General features: G+C 42.8%; 3 protein-coding genes across 13 annotated transcripts in view; 2 read left to right on the top strand and 1 right to left on the bottom strand.

Annotated features, from left to right (window-relative positions):
* LOC1280922 (protein argonaute-2) overlaps positions 1-20,483 on the bottom strand; it is a 39,598-nt gene that overhangs the window by 16,108 nt on the left and 3,007 nt on the right. For 5 of the 10 annotated variants that reach the window (XM_061661435.1, XM_061661440.1, XM_061661437.1 and 2 more), the window contains exon 3: positions 8,227-8,376. In XM_061661435.1, the coding sequence (XP_061517419.1) occupies positions 8,227-8,344 (118 nt within the window). In that variant the 5' untranslated portion in view covers positions 8,345-8,376. Of the gene's footprint in view, positions 1-5,220; positions 5,841-8,226; positions 8,377-9,706; positions 10,659-20,483 lie in introns of those variants that run through there. The other 5 variants (XM_061661442.1, XM_061661444.1, XM_061661436.1 and 2 more) reach the window with 4 other exon arrangements.
* Positions 7,489-9,316, top strand: LOC1280923 (uncharacterized). 2 transcript variants are annotated; one of them, XM_320796.4, is made up of 3 exons: positions 7,489-7,765; positions 8,560-8,687; positions 8,762-9,316. In XM_320796.4, exons 1-3 carry the CDS (start codon positions 7,620-7,622, stop codon positions 8,938-8,940), a joined length of 453 nt encoding a protein of 150 aa, XP_320796.3. In that variant the 5' UTR covers positions 7,489-7,619; the 3' UTR covers positions 8,941-9,316. The 2 variants fall into 2 exon arrangements, with proteins under 2 accessions (XP_320796.3, XP_061517429.1); XM_061661445.1 differs by lacking the exon at positions 7,489-7,765 and adding an exon at positions 7,800-8,010.
* LOC133393958 (uncharacterized) lies at positions 8,975-9,316 on the top strand. The gene has a single exon (XM_061661446.1). It carries the CDS (start codon positions 8,975-8,977, stop codon positions 9,158-9,160), a length of 186 nt encoding a protein of 61 aa, XP_061517430.1. The 3' UTR covers positions 9,161-9,316.

Here is a 20,483-nt window from a genome sequence, read left to right as displayed (position 1 = left end):
GCTCTTCAAAATTCCTCAAAATTATTTGTTGTTTAAGTCTCAAAAGAAATATTCCATTCCAGATGCTAACGACGAAGACCTTGTGTTCAAATAGCGAAAGGAATTCCCAACCAAAGAACTGAACGTGTTGCTATACCCTTCTCCGTTAGCTGCTACAGCATGACATTCCACAGCAGCCAGCATAAACACTCACAGATTCCTAATCTGCGAGAGAAGCAACAGCAAGTGAGCGCGAGCACACCGCTGGCAGATGTCGATGACCCACAAAACTCCACACCGTCCGTACGTTGAATGTTTGAACATAATACGCACACACACACAAAACCATTCCACTAGGGAAAAGTAAAACAGCGAGAGAGAGAGAGAGAGAGAGAGAGAGAGAGAGAGAGAGAAAAGGGAAAGAAAGAGCGCATAAACCGCTAGAAAATCGCTAGAAACGCAAAACATGTGCATGATGAAAACAAAGAGCCATTTCTACCTCTCTATTGGCTATTGGCGGAAAGAGTGAGCGTTGTGGAAGAACATCGCCTACTGCCAAAAAACATCGCACTTTGGGGGGGGTTTTGGGGACTGATATTTTGGGAGAACGGGGAAGCAGCGTAGGCAACAATCGCCGGACATGGTTTTTTGGTTGTTGCGTTTGTATTTGCGGAATTAAATCAAACCTCCCTACTCTGCCTCGGGGAAGTTGACTTCTGTTGCGGGGGGAACTGGAGAGAGGTGGGGGGGAACTAAAAATTAGGTTACAACGCACGACCATGGGGACCAACGCAGGGGCGTAATTTTAAAAGATGGTCACCATACACACATTAGAAATCGACGCAAAAGAAGACATACGTGTGTGTGTGTGTCTGTGTTTGGTAAACAAAAGGTCTGAGGGTTGTGCTTTTTTACTTCCTCTTTGACTCCCCCCCCCCCCCCCCCTTAAGCATAGCTATTCGAGGAATCGATTGGAAATGTGTTTAACTTCTTCACGTGTTTTTTGATGATGAAACAGTTTTACAACAATCCGTAAGCGTCGCTTTACCATATGGAACCAAAGCTGAACCAATGCCTTCGCTCGGCTAGTACTGGAGATTCAAGTTTTCATTCAATTCTTTGGTTCAATTCACCATATTGGTGACCACCACCACCACTAGAGAGATCGACTTGGCTGTTGACTTGACAAACATCACAAACTACAACAAGCCAGACCACAATTTACTTCCTTTGACATTCATTACTCCATTTTCAGCCACATCCAGACACTCCAATAACATTGAAGGGCACACCCCAAACTGTGAGCCAAGCCCCTGTTGACTATGAGTGAAACTGGCCATCTTTCTTTTTGTTTTTGTGCTCGTTTTTTGTATCTAAAGCGTACCTTTTTGGCATCCAAGCGTGTTGCAGCGTTTGCAATTCAAGCGTGATAAGGCGAGACCAGAGGGGAGAAAGTGATAAATACAACAGCCGAGAGAAATTCATAACAGATCGGAGCCCCAAGCCCCTAGCCAAACCCAAGCTGAGGTGGTCAAAATGCTAGTTTGAGATAGCCTCGAACGTTCGGTTTGATAGTACTAGAAGTTACATATATTCTGAGCCATGGAGGCGTTGTCAAAATCTATCCAAAACCTTTTGATTACTTTCAAGAGAGGTAGAATTAGAATGATGTCTTTGCGTGTTGGTTTGAGTGAAAAGACGAAAGTTTCGTCCTCGTCTCGAAGTGGAGGTAGTTTGAATGACGGACACCTCCAAGCGGTCTTCTCACCTCAAATTGCGCCTACTAAGTGCTTAATGTGCTTGTGGATATCCTTACAACAGTTGAACGTGCTGGGACGTCCATTTCCGTTGGCCCTCCACACATAAATGGCCCCAAAATCATTCTAAGCACCTACTTTCACACACGATCAAGAAGTTTTCGTGAGACATGGACAATTCAAAACAAGTTTTGGACGACTTCAAAAATGGGTTCATCTTTTCGTACGTCATCCCCTACTTACATCTGGATTTGTTTTAGTGGGACCGAAGTGAGGTGCGACAACCCTCAAAACTACAAAAACGATCGATTGGATGATTACTTTAGATTTACGGTTTTCTTGTTTGGTATCATCCATATCTCATCTAATTCGGCACCATCTCGCCCACTCAGGTCAAAGGATATTCTACGAATACCACAGCTTCCATCTAGTGCTTGTCGGTCAGACCCTATGATCCATATGACGACGAAGTTCAATGCATTTCGGGACTTCAGGATATCTTCAGAGCGGCTCAAAGATTGACTCTGACTCATACCATGCGCGATCTATTGCTGCTGCTAAAGTGGGATGTTACAACTGTATCTAGTAAACCCTCTATTAGACCACTGCGCCCGCTGAAGTAAATATCAAACAATAATAATAATTCTGGTTAAGTATTTACCACAAAACCAATTGTAAATAGCCACAGATCTAGTTCAACACTTTATAAAGGCTGAAGTTATGATGAGTCCAGCGTATTGGATCGATAATCCCAGATCGAACACGGATTTAAATGTCACATTTCATCTGCATAACTGACGGTGGTCTCATGGTAAAGTCGTCAACTCGAATGACTTAATAACATGGGTACATCATGGGTGTTCAAGTCTAGAATGGACCGTCTAGCCGTAGCAAGGATCTTCCGGGGGCTGTGCCTGGTAATGAATTAAGTCTCGAAAGGCTTATACTAGAAGGCTGAAGAATATGATATGCCAATTATCCTTCTGATTAACGACCACGTGGCACAGAGCAGTCTGAAGCCCTTAAAGGTATTATCTTTAAGTAATGTAGGAATGCTATCGTAGCACAGCAAGTCGCATGTCGTACTTTCAACAATTTCAAAGAGAGGTATGGTAAAGAGAATGCAAATTGTCGAAAAAGAATGTCTCTTGTAATAGATGTTTAACAATAAGTATGAAGTTGTAAAAGCAGCAATGATCAAGCTGGCCTACAACTGTGTTTTGTATCTTCTTCTGGCGCAGATGCAACCGGAAGCCGGATTTAAGCCACATGCCCTGCGTGACAGTAGTCCAAGCCTTCGTTAAAGGTCCTAGTTTTGTTTACGTTTTAAAAGATGACACAGTCTAGCTGCTTATTACCCACATATTCCATCTAATTTAATAAACGATTATTGTCACGTGGTTTTTTTCTGGTGTGGCCACGTTTGTAGACAAAATGGGATTTTGACGCGGCCGGCGAATAGAATTGTTACAAATAAGTACTGGCCACTCTATAATTCTGATGTTATTAAAACAAGATTTTGTTGTTAATTGATAAAAGCCAAGCTCAACATAATTGCATCATACATTTCATCATAATGATCAACACAAGCGATCTGCTTTGTTTTGTTTGATCTTTCCTATCCATTATGGCTCTTCCAACAGCACACGCATAATATCAATCATGATAATTATTTGAATTTTATGTTGTGTAAAAGTTAAAACCACCCGAGCATGCCGAGTGGCAAAGCATATGAGCGGCGAAATGAGACCACCCGCTGGGTTGTTGACATTTGTGCAAAGCAAATTTCACAACAGCACAAATGTACAGATACACACACACACGAACAGTCCCATATCTTCCATCTTCTAACGCCATCCCTTGCCTCCTCCCAAAAACTGTCCATTTTCACCTTCCAGCTCCTCGCTAATCAAATCAACAGAAAACCGTCGTTTGGGACAAAGGGAAGAGGGAAAAGGCACCAACCCCCACCCTCCCCCACTCCTTTTTCCAAGTCCGTTCCAGCGAAGTGACAAGACACGAGACAAAACGCGGAATGGGGCTGCAACATAAAGAAAAACACCAACTTCTATGCTTGAGTTTGTGGCCTTTGTGTCAAAGCGGCGCCATCATCAGAATGTATGTAAATTGATGACGAGAGTTGTGTGTGTTTGTGTCTGCGTCGGTGTTGGTGCACATTGGCGATGTTTTGGCGATGTGTTGGCGCCCTTCTTTTGGGAGGGTTTTTTTTTTGCTCCTTTTTCTCTTTCGCTCACGCACTGTTTCGTTTGGCGACTGTCTCTCTCTTTCTCCCTCTCTCAGCAGCCATTGACACACAGCGAGACATGCACACAGTCAACAGCGCACAAACAACACCTTCTCAATACGCAAATGGTTACACCACACACACACACTACTACACGCGCATTGCGCTACATCTTTGGTCACCGTAACACCGCAGAGGGGCGCCATTCCGGAGCGTTCTTCCCTTCTCATCTTCCACACCGCACACACCGATGTCAACCGACCGCTGGACCGCTGGGCCCTATCAACAACAATCACACACACACATAGCTTCCTCCGTGAACAAAAGGGCAGGTGGTGTGCGCCCATACAACAGAAGGCCCAGAAACGGGACGATTGCTCTATTCATTTACATTATGCTGTCACATAAAAAAAAATCATGCTGTCACGGTGACACGCAACCCCTTGGTATGTGTGTAACTGTGTGGGGGGAGAGGGTTTTTTTTCTTCACTTTCATATTGCCTCTGATTAGTAGTACGCAACTCGCACACACACACGCACACGCACATCGTCATGAGTTTTCAAAACACACAAACACACACATACACACATTCGCACTCAACAGCCACTTGCGCACAACAGTGCGAGACAGGGTTTTCTTCACGGGGTTTGTAAGCACCACACACACACACGCGCATGTAAATACACAGTGGCAACACGCACACTACGACAGCACGCTTCTCTAATCTTGTCTAATGTGTGAAAAAATGGCACCTCGAGTGAAATTTGCCCCGACTTTTTGGGACATTCTTGAGGACAACACATGAATCAATTTTGATTTATTTTTTAAATAAACTTCCTGTTTTTTGTTTTTTTGCACACCACTAACACCACGATGCTATTTCCCGTTGTGAGTGGAAAAGGCGAATACGAAGATGGGAGCATAAGGGAAAGGGAAGGGGAGGGACAGAAAGAATCTTCCACACCACCTGAAGCGAACCATCACCACCGAGACACACTACGGCCACACCAACACACCACTACTACACACACGCACACAAACACACTTATTCCCGTCGCCCTATACAAGGGGTTAAACTGCTGCTGCTGCTGCCTTTGGTGTAATGATGAATCGATGACGATCAATGCTGATTGCATTGTGGCTTGTGTGTCTCGTGCATATTTTTTTGGTCGCCCCTTTTCCTTCCCGGTTGGTTCATCATCGCCCGCCCGACCGAGGGAAGGCGCATTTTTACTTACGTTGGCCTACTGGATACATTGTTGTGAATGTATGTGCTGGCTGCTCGTTGCTACGCTGCTGGTGCTACTGCTGCTTCTGCTCCTACGCCTGCTGCTGCTGCTGCTGCTGCTGCTCCGGTGGGTCCGGCCGTCTTTTGCGGGACAACCTTGTTTCACACACTCGATTGCGGCCACGGCACACCACACACTGGGGTGTCTTTCCTCTTTTTTCCCGTTTGATCTTGCTCCACGCACACAGGCACACACACACACACACACCCTGACACACTGTGTGTCGCCCTTAATGTTTCCCTTCTGCTCCACCCGACCCGAGATGGTCCACTCACTGTGGCTCTGTGTTCTCTCTCCCACCACACCCCCTCTCGCTGACGGGGTACCCGAGACACGCGCTTTGTAGGGCCCACTTTCCCGTACGACCACCGACGCGAACCGCACCGAAACCCGCGCCACAAACACCGGATGCAGGAGTGGTTTAAGCTTTTCACACAGTTTCACTGCCGCCCGTTCGCCAACAGCGCGCGTTTCGTTCGGAAATTCGAAGAAGAAAAAGAGTGATGCATCCGCCACAACTTTTGCTCGTTCCGCACACAAAACACACACACATACAGGCGCGCGCACACGCACGCTCGTACACAGAGCGTAAGTTTTCAACCCGCTCGGGCGGTAAACGCGCGCGTGGCGACGAAAAGGCCTCCAAAAGATGGGCGAAAGGCCTTTCGAACACAGGCGGTTGTGGGGTGACGTTTCAGTTATAATTTGGGTTTTTTAAATCAAATTGTATTGTTTTTTTGTATTTGCTTGGTTTGAATATCAGAGGATTTTAGATGAATTTACAAGAAATCTATAGCCAAGTTCTTGAAAACAAAACGGCATTCTATATAGGACCCGCCGTGCAGGAAGGCTGTGTTCTAGTTGCTATGGTGTATGACCAACCAGACACGACACATCAGACAAACTACATGCACATTATACAAATTTACTTTTCACGAGAAATCATGGGGCAACCATGCAGATGAAAATGAAAAGAGTCTAATAAAAAAAAAAAATACACAAAAAAGCATAAATGATTCAATACGTTAGTGCTATGACGATCAAATAACGTATGCTAACCTTTGATACAAGGAAACGATGCTGTTGTGATTTGAAAAAAAAGTCTTAACTTTGTTTGGCTGTACAGGCGGACCCCGAGATACACGGTACCTCTTATACGCGGATTCGGAGATACGCGGTTTTCCAATTTTGACAGTTCTTTAAGCAAATTATACTGATTTGACACATCCATTGTGAAATACCAAATAATTTTCGTATTGATCGAATGTGAAATGCCATTTCAAAAGGTTTAAAACTGTTCAATCCAGTAGAAACATATAAAATAATTAATTTGGTGGCTAAAACCACCACCAACTTGCAAAATTGCACGAAAATCGGTGATATTTTGACTGGAAATCACGAGATTCGACTTATGCGGACATTCGAGGTACGCGGTATTTTGCGGTATTTTTTTAGCACATATTTACATTTAAAAAAAAAACTAAATCTTTCTTACGAAGCTTTGATTTTTTTTCTTGTTTCGAAAACTAATTTTTTCACTCAAACACATACTAGTTGAACAGACTATTGAACGGTCGCCTAAAAGCAGTGTAAGAGAGTGCTGCAACAGAATAAGGGGAGTTTGTCAAACATATTGTGAAGCTGTTATTTGACTGTGGGTCCTGCTGTAAACACCCTGAACATTTTCGTAAATTCTTCCTATCTATCATGTTTAATTATCTCTAATATTCGCGTAAGTCGAATCTCGTGGTTTCCAGCCACCAAATGTCACTAGTTTTGGTGGAATTTTGCACGTAGGAGGTGGTTTTAGCCATTTCTTTGGTTGTTTGATTTGATTCTGACCGAATTTAACAGTTTTCACATTTTTAAAACTGTCTTTAACGTTCGATCGAAAGGCAAAGTATTTGACATTTGAAAATTGATGAGTCAAATCAGTACAATGTGCTCAACCCTGTCAAATTTAGAAAGCCGCATATCTCCGAATCCGCATTTAAGTGGAACGGCGTATCTTCGAGACTATTTGTATTTGAACTCTTTTCTTAAAATAAATTTTCTGTATCTAAATGACCACCTCAAAAAATTTAGTATTTTTGATTTTTTATTATACAAAACAAGAAAAAACCTATGCAACATTCATTCGTCACGCACCATTTGTCTCATGCGACAAATTGCCAGAGCACTGCCTAACCCAAGTTCGAACATCATTTTCGAACACGAGTCCGATCTCCAAAACGTCAACCCTTGCACAACGAGAATTGTTATGAAACCTGCCGCTGCCGCACACGCAGTCGGCAAACAACAACCATTTCTGCAGGAAGCGCAACAATAAAACTTCCTCCAGCGTAACGATGTCCATCAAGGTCGGTGGAGCATTCCGGCGGTCGGGTGGCATCGTATCGGCCATCGGCAAGCAGCTAAAGTTGGTCAACCTGAAGGGTGTGCAGCGCATCACGGCCACCTTCGACCCGTTCGACGAGAGTGCCGTTCCAACGAGGTAAGAGCCGTAACCAGTGATCCAGCTGCCCATCCCGCCCCGCCGGTTCCATCCTACATCTCGCAAACGCGCCCCAAATGCAAAATGGCCCGCTCCCGGAAAGTGGCCAATGCGCACGCGTCTGTCACAGGGCGAGAGAAACGCGAAACGCCGTCGTCGGTGGGTGATGTGTATTTTGAGAACGAACAGCTAAGGCAGAGGAACAAGGTACGACCGAGGCACCGAGTTTTCCATATAATTTTAGGGTACGTTTTTGAGGCTGATTAAAGTGTGAAAAACCCCCGATTAGAAGTGAGCAGCAGCAGCATTACACAACGTAAGGAATCGCGATCGGAAGAGCAGAACGGGCGCAACAGTAGATTCGGACAATTGTAGCCATTCTCAGGGGAAGAGACAGGACGACGGGAAAGTATTTAGTAGGCCACGGCCGGAGGTAATAGGAAGGAAGGACGGCAGCTTACCATTGAATGATTTGCCCATTATTACTCCGTTCAGTTGAATGTGTGTGGCCATATCCGAGTAGGACAGTGGGTGCAGCTGCTGCGTTGTTCCGGGAGTCAGTTCCCGTTCGGTGGACATTGCCGCCTCCTCGCCTCAATCGTGCGCCGTGTCTGTAAAGGCAGAGGGAGAAAAAAAAAACAAGCACGTGTGTGAGAGAAAGAGCATTAACGGCAGGGTTTTGCAGCTTGTGAGAGCGAATCCAGAACGTTCGAGAAGAATGCGCGACCCAGAACGATGTTGACGAACAAAAACATTTCCTTAAACTGAATTCTTTTCCACATTACTTTTTGCAGAGAATTTGTGCACCATCTTTCCGCCCCGAAGATATCGCAGACCAATCCAACCTGCCTGCTCAAGACAGAGGTCGTGTGCGATCGAAGGCCCCCATCCATCGTCTTCCAGCTCATACCATCGGTGCAGGGTAAGTGTTAAGCGTACTGTTCTACCCTTTCAAAACAAGCCTAATGCTCCCTTTTCCTCTACTACCATCCCTAGCTGAAGCAAAGCTGAAAAAGATTGAGCTGAGCAGCGCCAACCTGTCCACGCTCGAGCTGCTCAAGCTCTGCAACAAGCACGTGAGCGCACTGGCGCCGAAGGAAATCGCCACCAGCGTGGTCAAGACCAAGTCGGAAAAGAAGGCGGGCGGAGCGGGTGGTGGTGGCAAACGGCGCTAAAAAAAAGGACGTCAGCAAACCAGCTCATCAAACCATGCCGCACAAGAAGCTAAAGGGCGGCCACATGGCGATCATCGAGAACTGGTACCACCAGATACCGGCCTTTACCGACGTGTTTACCGAGGAGAGCTTCTACATGTTTGCCGTCTGCTTCGTGCTGGCCACCATTGCCGTCGTGTTGGTGCTGTCCCGGTTTATCACGCTGAAGCCGGTCGATTAGTCGATTGTTTGCTAAGGTTTTTTTTTTTAATGAAGACATAAGGTGTAAGGTGATGACTGAAGAGGCGGAGCGGCGGAAGCAAGAAACGATGTAAGTAGAGATAGTAGCAATGATAAAGGCACCCGGTTCGAAAGAGCTGGAAAATAATGGACCGAACGAGCGCTCGAATGCCTGTTTTTAAAAAAGGGGTGTAGATTTCTTTGAGAAATTGTCCAAACAAGGGTTTTGTAGAGTTTTCTACTTTTTTAACAGTCGTTTTTGCTTTTTTTTTGTTTAAATTTCCCTTTGTTTTGCTTAGTATTTCTCTTTTAAATAATATAGTTTAATTAAATAACGTTTTGCTCTTTTTACCGCTTTTCCTCTTTTTACCTTTCAAAAACTCCACTTTTCTTCTACTATTTAAATGAATGGCATCAGCAATAGTCCCCCCAACTCTCGTGCGCTATCTTATCACATTTGTTATCTTTTTTTTTTGTACCAAAAAAAGACAGTAAGAGAATGTAAAAAAGCAGCAACAGTAATTCACAAGGGCCATGATAGCTTTACCTGTAACGGTGCAGCCCTCCCATCCACTGCTGATGGTGGTGGGCGATATCGATTTGCTGGTTAAACGGTTCATATTTTATGTGACGGGAAATTAGTAGGTGGAAATCCTTTTTTTGCACAATTTTTAAACACACATACACACACACTCAGAGGGAGAAAATGTTGTTTTTTCCACAATTGCGTTTTTGCTTAAGCACCTCGATTAAAAGACTTTACTCAATTTTAGAGACTGTTGAAGGAAGTTGTAATTGTAATTTTTCACGACACACAGGTGCAAATTGCACCACACACACAGCCACACACAACAAGCTGCACCAAATCACTAAACTGTGGTCCTTTTTCACACCTTTCCATCGCCTCCGTTTTAACTGCGCCGGGACCCGGGGTTCCACCAACAACTATGGCCAACACTTAACTGCCCGTTTTTCCGGTTAGATAAGGGAAAACTCACACACACTCTCGCTGGTCAGAAGAAAAAGGGAGCCCAAACACTTTCTTGGGACGTTTTCATTCACTGTGTGAAAATTCATCCTCCCACCACTAACCCACCACTAACCCGGGGTCCGTGCTGGTGCTGCTGCTGGGACCCAGGGCGGCTGGGACCGTGTTTTGGGACCGAAGCGAATACCCGCACTGTTGTTGTGTGTATCTGCCTTATTAGTGGGACCGAATTTTAACGCATACACACACACACATGGACGTACCTTTTCCGGCAATAGCACGGGAAGCAATAACAATAACAAAACACCCCCCACAACGAGAGATACACATATACACACACACAGCCCGTGTTGTATGTTTGGGAAATGGCGTCTCAAGTTCAATGTCAAGCCAAACACACTTACATGCGCCGACTCGGTCGCTCTGTGGGTGAAGGAGGGAGAGTGGAGGAAAAAGTGGGGGGGGGGGGGGGGCTTTATGTTCGCTCATTTCTTCTCAGAGCGAACGGTGTGTTTTGACCAGCGAGTGAAGCATCCCCCCTTTATCACCCTTTCTAGGGTTCTAGGGGTGCTTTGCCTTTCCAGCCTGGAGAAGAGGAGCAGAAAGAGTTGCTGCTCTGCTAACGGTAGAGAGCGAGAGTGAGAGAAATTGAACTGTCCAGTGCCCACCCAGCAACGTAGAGGGAAAGGAACGGGCTGATCATTAGGGAAACGAAGTGTTAGACGAGAGAGAACAAAACAGAGATTTTTGTGTGTGTGCCTATTGCCTTTTGGGGTGGTTAGAGCGTTGGGGAAGAGTGTGGTGGGGTTGCACTATAGGGTAAATGAGAGATTCTGAATTTATCAAATCAAAGAAGTAATTTTAAAAAAATATAACAGTTATTTTGGGGTCTTATTAGTAGTTCAGGGCATTTCCCCTACAATCTGAGAGATGGCGCCACTGTATTACATGATCAGTAATAGTACACTTCAATCCAAAAGTTTAAATACCAAATACTACAGAAAATTTAACAAAATTTACCAGTTTTGCCATCCAAAAGCTGAAAACATACTAGGTCGACCTTTACCCTATTCAATGATCTGCTTGTGTCTTGTTGTTACTCATTGTAGAACTTCCTAAAATTATTCTAAAATTAAATGCATTTGTATACTTTCTTCTAAATATAACATTAATTTTATTTCTCAATTGGTAACTAAAATTCGTAAAAATTACTTACATTTAGCATTTTTACGTTTTGTGAATTAAAACGAAACATCAAAAGAATTTTCCAACCCAAATTGGATGTCGCTAAGTGTAATACGTTTTTGAGAATAAGAAGATACTTTCAAAGGAATACAACCGTTCCTGCTGATCGTCTTAGGTTTTATTAATTTATGTAATATTTTGTATCTAAAACTATAGTTTTAACAAATTGTCATGGTATTTATTATACCCAGAATTTCGTGTTAGCTGATCATCGTTCAAAATGGGCGGTATATTCATTTGCTACTATTCACTAAATTATTGACTGTGTAGTGCGAAATAACTAATTTTAGCTGAATTATTTTACATAATTTCAATGTCTGAACAAAGAGCTTGCTATAAAACAAAAATAATGAAAAGCAGACGAACATTTGATCTAAAAGTCGGTGATTGATTTATTTGTTTTTTATTTCAAACTATTTGATAATACTATTTAAAAAGTTGATTGAGTTGTTCATTGTTTAAACCTTAGCTAATCGACGTTGCAGTAGTGTCTGTAGAGTTTAGTTTCTTAGGACCCAGTAACAGCTTTTCCATTAATATGATAGAGGTCGCCAGCGTATGATGTAGGTCCTATTCCAAATTAGAGGAGTATTTAATATTGGAAACTGTATTAGGATGTTGTTAATAGCATTCTCCAGTGAAGGAGTAGTTCAACTCTCATTTATGACCACCAGCTTTATCCCACCGTGCCCACAAAACGGCGAGAACGAAGTGGATGTTTTACGTTCCCATGACGTCATAAGCGATTCGTTGACCGCTTCCAGCAAAGCACCGTTGGGAGGGAGGAGTGTAACATGGTTAAAATATTGTACCCGAGGTTATAAATTTAAAATTTCCTCACTTTATTATTGATTGTGCCCGTTTTTACCCAAATTCACAGTTCATTGGTTCAAATTTTTCCATTTCAATTATTGAACCCCTGCTGAGAGAAGGCTCTACATTCTCTCACCCCAAAACTACATCGTTACGTGCGGAGAAGAGAGTATGTGTGTGAGAAATTGCAACTGCATTCTCTTTCTCCCTCTCTCTCTCTCTCTCTCTCTCTCTCTCTCTCTCTCTCTCTCTCTCTGTCTCTCTCTCTCTCTTTCTCTCTCTCTCTCTCTCTCTCTCTTTTCGCCACGCATAAAATGCATCAAAAGAGCAGAAGTGCATTTTCACCTCCCTCTCCCCCCGGAGGAGAACCAGGGCATACAGAAATCGAATCCATTTGCTGTGCTGTGCTGTGCTGGAAGCACCGGGCAATGCAAGTTACAGCGGGAGCGCAGTGCAACAACGATGAAGTCATGCCCCCAGGGCAGGCTCTCACTACTTCCACATCCACTTCCTGCTGCTGATGTCGATGTATTTTTCTGCAACGCAATAAAATTTACACCACACCAACCGCCATTAAACACTGCCATCATTACAGACGAACGCCACGAACATTTGTGCTGTACCGGCCGGCATGTCTCGTTGGAATGTTGGTGGTGGATGGGTAGAATTTAGCCTAAAAGGAGACATGTGTTGAATTAATCGATAGGGAAAGTGTGGTTCATTAATAACTTTCATCTAATTTCTTGATTATCAACACTCTTAATTGTAGATTGGACGGTGTATGTGTGATTTGAAGGTCATATCTTCTGACTGATCCTGGTCGTGAGTTTATGCAGATATGCTCCGTTCAACATGGGCAACATTACATTACATCCAGAACCCTCCATCAATTGCATCGGAAAATCTAGAACAATCGTTCCCTGCACCCCTTGTCTGCCAGATGAAATCGAAATGCACTTGCGCTTGTGATGCTAAAACATAGAGACAGAGAGAGACAGAGAGAAGGAGAAGCACAAGACGACGTCGAATCAAAACAAACTTTTTATTTCAATGCCATGTTTGCACGTCGGAGTTTGCCTTTGCGCTGCAGAGCATTATTTCCTGCACCGTTTTCCCCAAGTTTTCCCATTGCCCAGTACATTTTGTGCCCAGTACTTCGTGTTTCGTGTTATGGGAGAACTACGAGAGAGTGTCTACCTTTCCGGCGACGTCGTTTTCTTTAAACGCGCGTAATGTGGGTTACGACGCAGGGCGCGAGAGAGTCAGCGCGAAAGGTTTCATGTTTTTTGTTTGTATTTTTATAAAAACATGTTCGATAGCATTGAAAGGCGAGATTTGCTTGATATATGTTCGCCAGCCAGAGAGGAATGAGAGAAACAGGGGCCTGTGGTTGTTAAGTGATGCGAGGAATTAAAGTAACTTTAAAACCCGGGTGGCACATTGATAACATGTTAATAGGAGCTACTATATGAAATGCGTTTTACTGCTTTAATATTGCTGTATTACTTTTAGACCGCTCTGTCACTTCTTCGGAGACTTGCCAGCAGATGGCGCTACGATCTTTAAAGCGGTAGTACTTAATCAATCGTATCCAGGTGGCTAATCAATCGTATACAGGTCAGAATTCATCTGTTTCAGATGCTTTAAAACTCGGGTTGAACTGTATGCGAGTAACTCAAGTCATCTACTTCACTTCAGTATTTCCCATAACATGAAGTGTTCGTTCCCGATGAAAAAAAAATGATTTCAACACCGTCAAGGTATCAGTACTTGTAGCAATACAACTTTTAGTTGTTGAAGAAGAATATTGAAGAAGAATCAAGATGATTTTTAACACGTACAAAATATAACTTTGGAGGTTACCTTCGGCAGTAATAGCAGGTTTGGGGTATAGATACTTTGAGGCGAATGCATGCTTCTTCTCCTGGTTGACCTTCTCTGAAGGACGTTACATCCGGTATTGTATTCATTGTGATGAGAACAATCAATCCTTAAAGATTATTATGGACAATACTTAATTTATGTGACAATACACTTCGAACCAAATAATTCAAACAATTGTGACAGATTTAGAGAAGCTCTAAACATACTAAAGCGTATGTTGAATTCAACATGACCACCATATGTGAAACCTTCTTGAATATCGTTTAGACTAGAGTTAGCTTTTGAACAGTTCAAATTCGTTCAATTCAATATATCTACTGCAAAAGGCAAACGTTTACATTTGACTAAGGTGCTAAACTTAGTGAGCAAGCATTCTGGGTTTTTTCCCCTGCATAGATGATAAAAATCCCAAAACAAAGCATTAAAAACCACCGACGTGTGTTGGCATGGCTCAAGGATGCACAAAATAAATTAACAAGATTTATCTCATCTTGCCTCTATTTCATAAGCACCACACTTTGCCCAACAACGTTTCTTCAGTTCTGTAGTTTTCTCCATCTCAAAACCAAGCTCAAGCTCTTCGGGACGTCTCTCGTGTGAAGTAATCCTTTAACCTTTCCACCTTCACTTTGCATCCAGCCAACCACCCAACAACCTGTGTCTGTCCCCCCCCCCCCCCCCTGGGACTCTCCCTTGAAACATCCTTGGAAGAAAATGCGGACATTTCAGTGTGTCCTCGTTATCGCTCACACTTCTTCCATGATTCTCTCGCTCTCTCGCTCTCTCACTATGTCCTTTGCTCTTTGGCGCACATTTCACGACCGAGTGTGCCATAAACCATAATTTTACCACCGTGAGTAGGTGAAAGTGATAGCATTGCCCTTGGACGAAATGCGAGCTAGACCATTTGCCATTTTCCACACGCCAGCTGTAACAGTGAGAGGAAGAGAGACAGAAAAAAGAGAATGTCTGATGTGGAGTAGAGCAAGAAAGAAAAAAAGGTAAACATTTCCCGGACTTGCGTGTGGGTGAGACTTTTCTCAAAGAACTTGCGTCGTTTGCATTGTTCGGAGGTGGTGGAATTGCTCTTTAATGCCAGAGGACAGCCATTCTCCGAAAATAAAACAGCAACATGCATAATTTAGTGGCAAGATGCGGAGGACCTAAAGTGTTATTACTTTATGATTTTAATGTTTTTATTTGAAGCGGTTTTAATGAAGCGGTTTCGTGTAGCTACAGACATTCAGACAAATTATGTGTTACAGGGAGGAAACTAAAGAAACTATCTGCTTTCGATCACTTAAAGATATCCGCCACAACACATAATCGCGAAAGGAATGTAATTTCCTCCAAAAAAGACGCACAGATTTGCGCGTGGAACTGTTTGCCGCATCCGGTGAAAGGGACACAACACCTGGACGCGGGGCGTGTATGCCAATACCTTTCGATCGGTAGACAGGGCAGGCACTTCATTTACACCAAAACGGTCACAGCATCCGGTCACAGCAAATCATGGCCAGCTACGAGCCCGATCGCGCCCGCCTGATCATTCGTGTATGGTGCCAACCGTATGGTGGTGATGGCTGAAGGGAAACAGTTCGAGGGCCTTTACCTTTCATATCCCGTCCTGTGTTGTGTGTCTTTACGTCTTTACTTTACGGCCTTCTCTCCTTCTTGATTTGGCTCAATCTCCTGCCGAAGCCCCCAATACGCATTGGCCGAGCGAACCGGCCGGAACGTATCGGTTTCAGTTGCCAATTTTGAGCTGCTTCCTCCCGTACCGAACTGTGTCATGATCATGCACACGACTGGATTGACACAGCATCAGCCACAGTGGGTGACGAAATAAGTCACTTCTTGTGATTGTTAGGATCTCATGAGGATGATCGTGTTTTTAAATGTAAAAAAAAAATGAATGTCCAATTCGTTTGACATTTTATCATTGAACGTTTAAAACGAGCAATAATTTTTTTTCCAAAAGTTGTATTATTCATACTAATGAGAATACTATAGGTTTTTTTAATTATATTCTAAGGTGCACATCATTTCACACCAACTATACGTTGATTTTCAACAGCTGCCATTTGACATTTTATTCGCATCACAATTAAATTTCCCTTCTTACACATGATTTTCAACACATCACAAAGAACAGTCAAACTGAATCCAGCATGAAGCGTGTTGAAAATCATATAGAAGAATTGAAATTTTATTGGAATGCAAATATAACACGTGACAGCTGTTGAAAAACACCTTGCATGCGGTGAATACAGAGGTTTCCATGTCACTTTTGAAGGTAAACATTGTTTTTCGCAAAGTTATTCCACATTCCACTCTGATGTTTCATTTGCATCATAATAATTTTTAATTTCTTCAGCATGATTTTCAACACTTCGTCTGTCAACGGGTGATGAGGTGTTTTCCAAGTCAATTTCCTATGTGCACATAATTCTTCATCGCGTCCAAGATGTTTTTCAACAGCTGTAAAATGGTTTATTTGGCTCAAAATAAAATTTCATTTTCAACACACGATTTTCAACACATCACAGATAGCTGTCAAACTCAATTTAGCTTGAGACGTGTTGAAAATCATGCTGAAGAAATGAAAAATTATGATGATGGAAATGAAATATCGGATTGGTGTGGATTAACAACTTGCACGCGGGTAAATAACAACGTTTACATTCGAAACTGACTTAGAAACCCGCTGTAAAAATTCCAAACAAGTAAATTAAACGTAATTAAGCGTGAAACTTAAACAGAACAATAATTCAAAAATAATTGGACTTCATTATTTATATTCAGTTTACTGTAATGTTATGACGTACGTGTTGAATTTTCTGACTATTCTGTAACTATTGTTATGTTGTCAAAACTTTTCTTTCGTGTGGTGTGTGAAGTATTAGTTTACTTCTTACTTTCTTTAACATTTTGATTATCAAAACTAGTATTTGCAAACTGTTCTCCTTACTTATATTCAATCTTTCAACTGTTTTAATGTTGTTGACAAAATTTGCAACAGATTGTAGATGTATGGTGTGAAGAGCTGAGAAAAAAGAGAAGACCCCAGACCAGACTGCCGGCCAATTCATTACGTACGGTGGGCCCCCACCATCCCAACGATGATGACCGTGTCGCGTTGGTGCGTTGGTGCTGTTCGATTTGAAGACCTGAGCGAGAAGCTCCAAGGAGAAGGAAGGATGGCGAAGGAAGCGGTCGGTCATCAATGTGCCGGGTTTCGTGTCTTTGCGGGGTGTGTGTGTGTGTGTGTGGTTGAGTTTTTTTGTTTCTATTTTGGGGAGGATGTAAACTGGTTATGCTTTTTCGGTTGTTCGTTGTTGTTAATGGTTCTTGTGGCTTGCCTGTGGTTACTACCACCGTCCGGACGCCGGTGTCTGTGTGCGTCTGGTAGAGGCCTTTCCACACGCAGTGGCCCCGTTGGAGCCCGATGGTGTTTTTTTTTTTTGTGGTTTCGGTTTCGGTCACACCTGCATACAACATTGACGAGAGAACGAGAGAGCGAGAGATAGAGAAGGCAGCCAGCCCGAGGCCATACACGAAAGAGCCTCGGCCATCATCACATGCCCGGCGTTGGTCAATTTCGGTTCGATCGTGTTCCATTTGCAAAGCCTGAACCGAATTATTGTGCGCCAGCGAAATATCTGGGAATGATGGGGTGTTCCACCATCACCGCCGACACCACCACGGACGGAGCCGTCAAATATGCTGACCTATGGTGGTTATTTTTTCATTCATTCCTTGTCTTGCCCGTTGTTGTTGTCTCGGTATGCGCCGGTCTGTATGTGTATGCATAAAATCGCGGAACGCAGTTTTGCGTCTCTTTGCTTTTGCCTGTCCCGTGTGTGCCTGTCTTGTCTTATTTTCGGGTGTTCTTTTTTCTTTGCCATTTTCGTCACGAAAAGAAACCGGGCCAGCAAAAGAAATAAAAAAAATAGGGGGCACCCGCACGCACACGCACACATTTTTAGTGCAAGCGCACAAACACAAGCCGTTATCTCATCTGTCTGCTGCTGTGGGTGGGGTGGGTTGACGCGAACCGGCAACAAATTGTGGGGGGAATCTTTTGGCCAGCCCGAACATGATCGTACATGATCATGCTGCTGCTGCTGCTGGCCAAGAAGGGAACAAAACGTAAGCGGTGTTCCGCACCGTGGGGATAAAGGAAGAAGAAATCCTCCTCCATCGATCGATTGGAGATCGTCGATCGAAGACGTTTCACTGTACGTCTCCTTGTCTGTGTGTGTGTGTGTGTGTTTATGTACACTAAAAGCCTCGTAATTTGGAGATACCCATTCCTTAGGCCTCTTTTAACTTTCCAACACTAAGCATTATGCTGCTCTCTGTATGCCATGAGGCACCTCCCATCTGTCCTTCTTGGTGGCTATTTTTAGGCACACTCTCAACCTCCATCCCAAAAAAGGGGTCATTATTAAACAGGAGCTATAATTAAAGAGGGAGGGATACGTTTCCCTGCTTTGGCAAATAAATGCGCTCCAGCATCCATAACGCTTGCGACTTTTTTTTCGTTGCCTTTTTACTTTCATAGCTCGTCAGGGACAGAGAGTTGGACAGGAGTTGGCGAACATGATTTCCTATTGTTTGTTAAAATAATTTATTTAACTATTTTGGAACACATGACTTACCACAAACATTTCGTGTTATGCACTAGAACTATACTAAAAATTAGTGTAGTGCGCCATCTGGGATGATTTTATGGAAGTACACCAACGTGGTGTTCTGAGTTGCGGAATATCCGAGCAAAGTGCATACAATTAATGCTGCTTCTATACATTTCAGTGTAATTGTTACTGATTCAGAAACGAACACTACTAGAGTCTTTATGGTGTAATTACAACGCCAAGGTACAACTCATCATTAATGAACGCCATAGTTCAGGAATGTTCGTAGAAACGCCATTACATATCTTCAATTTTAATATGATACAACTTTGACCTTGAAATAAAAGAAATGTTAAGAACGTTTTTTTGCTGTTTCTAGGTCTTATAAAGGTCTAATCACAAAGCTGTGCTCTAGGATCTAGTGTTGGGTAAATCTGATTCAGAATCTCGGTTGAAGTGATGCATGAATCTCTAAAGATTCAATACGAGATTCGAATCACCCATCCCTGAAGTTTCATATGAATGAATCTCAATGAAAGATTCATAAAACCTAACACTGGGGCCCTTTCTGTTGTAAGTTCGTAGGCTGAAATTTCAGCCTGTCAGCTGTTTGCATTGTATAGCAGTTTTAGAGTAGCTATCTAAGTGTGTATAATATACAGGTATGAATTTAGAAGGTCAATTTTTATCGCTTCTGCTTCTGAATGAAGATTTTAAGAGTGTTTTGAGTATCCGTCAAGCCTCCAGAAAGCTTGTTTGAACAAAAGTTTTCACTCATCCTGTCAAAAAGTGATATTCAAATTTGGCTTTAAAAAACATGCTATGAGACCACCTGGACTACATAAACTTTGATTCTAGATTACACCACGTGATCTCTTTAATGCACCTTGGGGTAAATGTAAACAACACCGTGTTTTCGAGCAGGTACTCGAATCTAATTCTAGCTTTGAGGCTAGAATAATCTAGACTGAATATTGCAGGCTAGTTTTTTGTGTGGTTTTGTATAGAGTGTTTACATGATTTCAGCCTCCAACTGTCAAACTCCATACAAAAAACTGACTACAATCGTGAAGGGCCCCTCTACTAGGTTCACCAACAAAGCTTTTTACAAAGCTACATGATATATGAGGTATACACTAAGGTTATAAATAGTCTTTAAAAAACTTTTGACGTCTCAAAATCGAAAAGCTGTAATAAAACGAACACCTGAGCGCTATAGTTCGGACTACGGCGAGGAACATTAAGCTAAGGATGAGGGTTACTAACAGGTAGTAGAGGGTTTAAGTAATAGTTGGACCTCATTTCTATCAGGAGATGTTTCTGGGTATGTTTGTTTTCTGATTTTAAACATTGCTTCCTGACCAGAGTGCTTCCAAGTCAAGTTTTTCATAGACCACTATGTCATTATTCTAGAATTAGCATCGCAGATGCTAGATAACTTCACCATTCTCCATTATGGTCGATAACTTCACCACAAATCTTGCTCAAATCAAATAAAACATATCATGCCTTGAAGCTCAGAAAAAAAAAACAAAAAACAAAACAATTTTTTAGTCTTTGTTGGATATTACAATCTAATCTTTGTAGAAATGGATTCTAGGAATGAAGTTTATTGACAAAATGGCGGTTTTATGGCGGGACTTTTATTTCAATGGGATTATTCAAAAGCATATGGTACATTCAGGATCATAAGAAAACATCATTTATATGGTACAATTGCGCTACCAATAATAACGATAGTTCACAATCCACCC

The sequence above is a fragment of the Anopheles gambiae genome, chromosome 3 (assembly GCF_943734735.2).
Source record: "Anopheles gambiae chromosome 3, idAnoGambNW_F1_1, whole genome shotgun sequence".
NCBI classification, from domain to species: domain Eukaryota; kingdom Metazoa; phylum Arthropoda; class Insecta; order Diptera; family Culicidae; genus Anopheles; species Anopheles gambiae.
Note: the sequence above shows the minus strand (reverse complement) of the source record. Positions and strands in the feature narration are given on the sequence as shown.